Here is a 9,236-nt window from a genome sequence, read left to right on the forward strand (position 1 = left end):
TCGAATCGTGAAGTCAGCATCTTGAAGAGAGCTTTAAAATATATTCGCTAAAGGGGAAAAAAAAACTAAATGAACCACACAATTTTAATATGTTATCTAAAATTATGTTTTTAAAAATTTACTTTCATGAGCTAAGAGCATTAAGATAAAATGATATACTAATTAGGTGGTGATTATAACTTCAAGTGTAAGTTTATGAACTATAATGATGATAAAGATAGAAAAAGAGATAGACCAAAGAAGACAAAACCATGTAATAAATTATATGCTTAACCAAGATAAATACACCCAAAGGATAATGTATAATTTAAAAGATAGAAAATTATAAGATAAGGATTAAAAGATAGACATAAAGGACATAAAATACAAATATCATAACAAAAACAACAGAGATTGAAAAGAAACCTTGACCATCAAATGTTTATTATTTACAATTCCATAGGCCTTCCCAAATTTCTCCCTCAAAACCCTAAAGGGAAAAGAAAAAACAAATTTGGTGAAAGGGAACCCTTTGAAGCCAGACTTAATTGCACTCGTCATCATCCATTGTTATTCCTTTTTAACCACCAGCACCACCACCTATTTTTCTTAAATTATAAAATTAAAAAAAGCTTGATAGATTAAGCATTGCTCCTGAAAGATCCTAGAGCTTTAATAGCTGCTGCTCTGAGGATGTACTGGTGATAGAAAGCAGCAATGGCAGCTCCAACAAAAGGTCCAACCCAGAAAATCCACTGCAGAATACAATAAATTACCACAAAATCAATAAAAAAAATTTTAAAAATATGTATCTTTTAATTAATTTAGTTCATTAAAATTTGGAACTTCTCAACTCTAGAAAAACTTCAAGACTATTGAGCTAAAGTTTACTGGTCTCAGTAACTAAAATTATTAGTGAAAATAGTTTTTTACTATTATAATTATTATTTCTTTTTACCTGATCATCCCATGCCTTGTCTTTGTTGTAGATAACAGCAGCTCCAAAACTCCTAGCAGGGTTGATGCCAGTGCCAGTAATTGGAATTGTGGCAAGGTGAACCATGAACACAGCAAACCCAATTGGAAGAGGGGCCAAAACCTTAATTAAGAAGATAAAAAAAAAAAAAAAAATCAAATCATGTAAGCTTTGTAGTGGGTTTAGCATTTTTTTGTTTAGTGAAAATCCAATTTGTGCCACTAATTAAATTGATTGTGACATGACACCTTTTACCAATTCCAAAAAATAAAATAAGACTAAAAGGTTACTAGAATTTGAAATTTTAATTTTCTTAAGATAATTTTTTAAAATTTTATTAATCAACTTCAAATTAGTACAAATTATAAAAGAGGATAGGACACTCTTAAAAATTAGACATGAAACAAATTATAATAACTAAATAGTAAAATATAACGAAAAAGTTTGTTGATTATAGAAGAAAACCTAATAAAGGAGAACATTAATTTTTAATTTAAATTTAATATTTTACAATAATTCATTAATTTATGTGCAAATTCTAAACTTATACTCCTCTATCCTCTAATAACAAATCATTTAATTTATTCAAATTATAATAAATTATTGAATGAATAGACTATATTATTCTTAATTTGTCTATATTATAATAAATTATTTAAAAATTGAAGTAATGGTCATGTACAAAGGATGAAGATGAAAAAATTAATTTATTATTTATGAAAGCATAAATAAAGTTGATAAATTAGTACTGATAGAAGACATTAGTGTTATCTTGTGCTTGCTGTCCAAATCAAAAACCTAACATAATAAGAGTGTGGAGAAAGTAAAGGTTCCAGAAATCAAGACCTTGAGATGAGAAAAACTAACAAAGCCAGCAAGAAAATGACTTCAGATCCCAACAAAAGAAATTAAATGAACCTAAACGCAAAATAACAAGAAAAAGAAAAATTAAAGAGGTAAATTAAAGAATCAGGTACATACAGGAACATGGGAATCTCTTGCATTCCTCTTGGGATCAGTAGCAGAGAAGACAGTGTAGACAAGAACAAAAGTACCAATAATCTCAGCACCTAATCCAGTGCCCTTGTTATACCCATCAGCCAACTCATTAGCCCCACCTCCATACCTATTGTAATAAGCCTTTTGGAAGGCTTTCACTAAACCACACCCACAGATTGCACCCAAACACTGTGCTATCATGTACCCAAGTGCCCTTATTAGGGACACTTTGCGTCCCAAGAACAGTCCAAAGGTCACAGCTGGGTTAATGTGTCCTCCTGTTTACAGTTCAAAGTAACTGTGTTAGATATTAAACAACCATAGAACACAAGACTAGTAATTTAGAATTATAATTGAAATGATGAAAATTAAAACCATAATTTTCCATAATAAGAGATTTTCTTAGGAACCAAACAGAAAGAAAAGAAAAGAAACTGACCAGAGATACCAGCAGTGCAGTAAACAAGAATAAAGATCATGCCACCAAAAGCCCAAGCAATACCAAGAATACCAACACCACCACAAGCATCAGCATTCTTGTTAGGGTCAGTTTGGCTCTTGTAACCAATCACAGTCAATACTGTAATATAAAGGAAAAGAAGAGTTGCAATAAACTCTGCAATAAGAGCTCTGTAAAAAGACCATTGGCCAAGTTCATCCATATCAATCAAAGGAGCTGGGGGAGGGTCATGATAGTCTTTTCCTGAGAACTCTCCTGTAGGCTCTGCAACTTCCACATCCTTTGCCATTTTCTTCTTAGCTTGAGCTTCTTCAAATTAAGAGAGAAGGAAAGAGAGAGAGAGAGACCAGCTAAAGCGTAGGTTGGAGAAGAAAGGAGAGTGTAGAGGGGGTATTTATGGAAGAGAAGAAGTAGGTGTCATTAGAGATGAACAATGATTAAGAGAGAGTATGTATTCTCTTTAATCACATCATTAATATTAATTTTTAGCCGTCCAAATATTTTTCTTTTATTTTTAATTTTTCTCTCTTAGGCCCACCAATTTCTGCAACGGCTCTGCCCCGGGAGTTATTGTAATTCTTTCACTGACTTGGAGTTTTTGTAATTCTCAACTAAATTTTAATATAAATACTTTGATAAAGTATAACTAATTAGTCTTAAATTCGAATTCTCTCTAAAAATAAACAGCATTTCTTGGAAAAAATCCAACGAGGCATCACAAACGAACAACTGCATCGATCAATTGGGAATGACAGCTACCCGATTTATATAGCGTGTAATTATATTTCAACTATTTGACTTCCAATAATTAAAAGAATATTAATATAAAACTTATTTAAATAATTTGCACATAGTTTTAATTAATTGCCAATGTCAATAATTTGAAAATTTGTTGGGTAAATTTAGCTTAATATGTCATCCATAGAGGCAAAGACTATGAAATAAGTAATGTAAAAAATATTATTTCTAATTATACTAATTATAAATGACCCATTAGATTAATTTAAAAATCTCTACTTAATTGTGAAATAACATTATTTTAATTTACATTTTTCATTGGAGGTTTCCAATATTTAAAAGTCTAAACAAACGGTCATTTACATTAAGGAGGGGCTAGGTAGGCAAGGCAAGCAACGGTCTAAAGTTAAAGTATTGCATCCTTTTTTATATGGGCACCTTCCCAATAATTAAACCATGGATATGGATAGAGCACTATAGAATTTAGGTTAAAAGAAAAGAAAAAGTTTATATTAATAATGTTAAAGATTAAATTATGGTATGACAACTCAAATTTCAATAACCCAAAAAAAAAAAAAGTCATTGAAACATATAGTTTTCAAAACTATATATAGGACTAAATTTTAAAAAATAAGTTCAACATCTAACCGCAATGGTAGAATTTAGGAAGTTAAAATGTTTTTTTTTTTTTTCCGTCAACTTCGTAATTTTTTCATGCAAAGAGTATAGATTTTGGATTTGGAAACTTATGTTGTCTTTTTCGTTAGTTTGCATGAATTTCACAATTTTATCATGGAAAGAGTAGATTTCAAAAGTATATATATGAGAATATTGACCTCTATAAATGCTAAATTCACCATTCTCAATTTTTTATTTTGCATCTAACAGAAAAACATCGCAATTTGTAAAATCATTATATTAAATATTTCATATTATAAATTTAGATCTATTAACACTTATTGTGTAATTGAAAATATAAAAATTATTATTTTAAAAAATTATTATATTAATCATACATTAAATTAATATTTTATTTATATATAAAAATCAAAACGAAAAACTATTGTTGTTAGGATGGAGAATTATGCAATATAAAATTGTGTTCGACAACAGCTTTTTAGGTAACTTAACGATATTTTTTATAGTGTTTGGTAACATAGTTTTTAAACTAACTTTTAAAGGTTAAAGTAATATTTTATAAAAATTTAATCTATGAAACATTTAATTTTTAGAATTTTATGAAAAGCAATTCACTAGCTTAATAACTACCAAAACAATTAATTTTATCGAACAGGCTCTTAAATTCCAAATACTATAAAATTCCTTTCATGAAAAATACATTAGATGAATCTATAGGAAAAATTAACTATATACGTCCTCAAGTTAAGTACGAGTCTCACATCCATTATTTTCAAAAAAAATAAAAAAAAAAAGTCTCATACTGATCTAGAAATCAAAATTGAATTGTTTGAATCATATTTAACTCAAAAAAAAAAAAACTTTCTTTCTATTTAATAATAATTATTAATTTGAATAGCTAATTAAAAACATTTTTTTAAGTTTGCATATGTCAGCTTGATCACTTTGTACTCTCTAGCCTCTTCCATCCAAAGAACCTCTCTGGCAAAATTTTGGTGGCAAATAAGGCAGATGTCATCTCTTTCTTGGCCTTGCAGGAATCAGAAAACCTTTGCTTCCAAAAGGAAAACAAAAAAACGAAAAACTAATTATTTTTACAAATAAACCTAAAAAAGTAAAATGCACTTAAAGGTAACATTAAATTAAAAAAAAAATGTTATCCAAAAAAAATTTTTTTATTAATTTTTGATTCCATGAATAATTAATTAATTAATTAATTTGACTATATATGGAGGCTGGTGATGATGGTTTTGCCAGATGAACTTATCTGTAAGCTCACCTAAAAGGCCAATTATAAAAATCTGTAAGCTTATCAAAATCATAATTTATAAGGGCTCTATTCTATGCATGGTTGTTTTTATCATTACAGAAGCACAGCTAATCATAAGATTATAGTCTTTTAATTTATTCTTTTTCTATATTACATTTTCTTGGCAGCCAAACAGGTCATGCATGTGAGAAAGATGGAATTATTTGATTATCTTACCTGTACAAAGTTAACAAATTAATTAAAATACACTTCTATTCCAATATTCTCATAGATAATACTTAATAAAAGAGGAAACATGTTGTTTTTTTTTTCTAAGAAAGAAATAAAAAAATATATATATTATATAAATTATTATGTATTAAGCTTGCAATCCAATCATTAAGTTGTTTTGAATCCTTTGCTAGTAGTTATAAGATTATTGAACAAGAGAAATGTTAGATTAAATGGCTGCCAGCTATATATATATATATATATAGTTCCATGGGACTGGGGACCAAATTTAGCAGGTGTAAAGGCTAATCAATTTGGGAAATAATGTGGCCATTAGACAAGTTAGTTTAGTGGTGGAATGATTAGTTTTTTATTATTTCATATCATAATATTGAAATTCTAATAATTTTCTTGCCTTTAATAATTTCTAATATATCAAAATAAGTGGTTAAATCAAGAAAAATGAGTTGAATCTTCAAAAAAATTAATTTGTAAAGTCAATTGTTTGAAATATAAAATTATCACCGTTGAAAAGAATTTATTTAAATAACAATTCTAGTGAATTTAAATAATTAAATTTACATGACAAATTACAAAATTATGAATTATATTATTAAACACAGATATGTTTAAATATAAAAAATTGAAGGCGAGATTCGTGAATTTAAATTATTTCATTTATGTTCAAAAGCACTCTTCAAATCTGTAAATTTTATTTTTGAAACAATTAATTGTTAAATTCCATAGAATTTATAATTTATAAATTTTATATTTCATGGATTACAAAAAATTCGTCAACTTTAAGTTGCATCAATCCAAACCATAACTTAATTTTCACAAACTAAAATAATTCTCCAATTTTCTTTTATTAATCTTGTGTTGAACAACATTTTTTTACTAACTCTTTCCCTCCTAATAGATTGATGACTGCAAAAAGTAAAATATACCGATGGACAATCAGTCCACGCTGGATAATTTTTTTTAAAAATATAATTAGGTAAATATATAAATTAATATATAATAAATAGACAATATTTAAAAACCGACCATCTTAATTAGAATGTAGATTGTAGACTATAAATTGTAAACTGCTGATGTGATGAACCGACCGCCTCCATTGTTTCCACTCTAGGCTTTGTCAATTTCCTTTTGGTGCATTTAAGTCCATAGCGTTGCTTTCTTTGATTTTCATTTTTGTGGTTTGCAGGAGTGCCACGTGTGCAAGAAATAATATTCAAGCCCACCAATGAATTTCAAAAGAAAAAAAAAAAAAAAGAAAAAGGAATTTTTTAGGTTGATGATTGTTGGGTTTGTAAGATTAATAGTGACCCACAGATAGTCGGTGGCATTTTTCTTGTTTTTAAAAGGAAAAATTGGGTCATAATTAATTGGGTGCCTTTCGATTCAATTGTCACTCCTATCACAAATTCACCATTTGCTATTAAACACGTTTTGGTCTCGAGGCACCCAAACCACGGCCCACTTCATTTTTCATTTTACAAAAAAAAAAAAAAAAAAAGGAGAGTAAAGTTGTTTCAAATACAATATCTACAAAAATTAACTTTTTGATTATTTATTACTCAAATTTTTATTAATAAAAATAAAATCCAACCTTATAAATGGAAGTCTCATTATTATTATTATTATGAATTCTTTTTAATAAAACCGTGTTTCTTTATTTTATTCTAAAGTTTTAGATTGAATTTTATTATTTTAAGCTATGAGATTAACATTTCAATATTTGATCATGTACAACAGAACCGATTTGAATGTCTAGTGTTAAAGAAAGCAGAGGAACCAACCGAAACATGAAGAAAATTGAATACAGAAAAATAGGACTTATCATATTTACAAGTCTTATTATTAAATAATTTTTGAACTTACTAAATACTATAATTAAGTAATTGAAATAATTTAATTTAGTGGCATTAGAGTCCATAATTATTAATTAGAATATAATCAGCACACGATATTGTCAGAAAAAAAATATTAGTATTAATTCAAAATAAAATCTTTTTTTCATATCGAAATTGACGAGGAAAAAAAACCATTTATTCACTTGAATTAAATAGTTTTAACTTCCTCTTTTTTTTTTTTTTATTACTATAAATATTTTAATGTCCTTTTTTTTTAATCAGTCTTCTCATCAATAGGTTATGGACCTCCACTCACTTATATATCACTTGCTATTTTTCAACGTGGAATTTTCACTGAAGTTCCCACAAATATGTATACATTTAATGTACCTATTACACACAATTATATGTTTATAATTATTTAATTCGTACAAGAAAAATGTAGTTTTATTACTAAAAATATAAATTTAAAGCTGAATTGTGGCTTTAAATATTAATAGAAAATTCATCTGTCGTTTTACTAATCAGTTCAAATTGATTAGATTTTAGTTGTTTATTTAAGTGTCTATTTTCTTTTCTTGAACTAATATAAACCGTGCAGATAAGATTAACGAGTGTCAAAATTATTACTTTTGGATATTCCTTGAGAAATATGCAAAACTTAATATTTACTGTTAGTGTTAATCAAGTTGAAGAATCTTCCATTTCTTCTATGTTTCATGTTTTTCTGAAAACGATTTTTTTTTTCCTAACCATGAAATGTTTTAGGAAATGTAATTGAGCGAGCTCCCTGTTAAATGACATTTATTAAATTTGTAATAACATTTATAGTAAAAAGAACTCGAATTCAAAGCCTCTCATTTCTTATATATTCTATGAAAAATAAGAGGACCAATTGAACCACACCTGATTGACAAACATAAAATACTTTTGGTGCACATAAAAAAAACTAAATTGATGAAAGTTTTTTGGCCGAGAAGACTTGAAGAACTCAATATCTCTTGATCCTCACACTAGATGCCAAGCAAACCACACTTGGTTGGCAGAGACAAACTAGTTTTGTAAGGTTAAGAACTTATTAAAAGATTTTTGTAGAAGAAAATAAAATAAAACCATGTATAGAAGCAAATAATCAAAAAGAAAATTGTAATAACTATTAGTATTTTTTTATGTAAATCACCAGTATTCAGACTCCATTATCAAGTACCACCTAACCAGCTCGGATTCAGTCACAATTAAGGCTCCTCACCCCTCCCTCATGTGCATTTAGTGGAAATCAAATTGTGTCACAACTTATAGATAATAACTATTAGTATTTAATTCAATTGAAATGAAAAACTTCTAATTTTCATTAATTTTAATTTCAAAAATAAATTTTGGTCTTATCTTAACAATTTTTACTTGACAACATGACAAATATATTTTCTTATCTTATCACTTATGTTAAATTCAGTTTATCAATGCACATCAAGGTATAACTTAGTGGTAACTATATATATGATTTGATAATAGATCCAGATTTGAATCACATCCTCAATGCTAAAAAAAAAAACTCACTTTATCAATCATTTAATTTAATATATATGGTTTCTACATATATTTAATATTTTTCAAGTAACTTTCAAAATTACATAAAAAAAAAACCTTATAATATGTACGCATTTTAGAATATGTAGTGCATTTAATTCTATATTTATATTTATATAACTTTGTCATTAAATTATAAATTTAAAGCAGAATTATAGCTTTAATTAACAAAATGTCAAAAAAAATTTTCAAGGATAAAAATCAATCACATTAAAAAAAGTAAGAAAATATTAACAAAATATCAATATTAATATAAAATTCATCAATTTTTTAATATAATTTATTTTTTTAATACAAAGGTGGTACTAGACCCTTAATGGACTTTTAATGTAATTTATTTTAGTTCACCTATCACGAGCTATTGCTATCTTAGTTGTTTATATGAGTGGAGTTGGAATATAAAGCGGATTTCTCTTTTGGATATTCCTTGAGTAAGCAAGTTTAAGAAACATCTTTGGACTAATGCATAAAATTATTCCTAAATTTAATTTAGGGTTTTACTCTATCGCATTTTAAAGTTTT

At 27.0% G+C, this 9,236-nt stretch overlaps 1 protein-coding gene across 1 annotated transcript; it reads right to left on the reverse strand.

Moving 5' to 3' along the window:
- Positions 1-393: 393 nt before the first annotated feature.
- On the reverse strand, positions 394-2,790 carry PIP2;4 (plasma membrane intrinsic protein 2;4). Its single transcript, XM_012209431.4, has 4 exons — positions 2,394-2,790; positions 1,937-2,232; positions 938-1,078; positions 394-734 (listed from the first exon to the last, which is right to left on the reverse strand). The coding sequence occupies exons 1-4, from the start codon at positions 2,701-2,703 to the stop codon at positions 621-623; spliced, it is 861 nt and encodes a 286-aa protein (XP_012064821.1). The 5' UTR covers positions 2,704-2,790; the 3' UTR covers positions 394-620.
- Between the last annotated feature and the right edge of the window lie 6,446 nt (positions 2,791-9,236).

Source organism: Jatropha curcas, chromosome 1 (assembly GCF_041381405.1).
Source record: "Jatropha curcas cultivar XTBG-Jc1 chromosome 1, XTBG_Jcur_1.0, whole genome shotgun sequence".
Lineage (NCBI taxonomy): Eukaryota > Viridiplantae > Streptophyta > Magnoliopsida > Malpighiales > Euphorbiaceae > Jatropha > Jatropha curcas.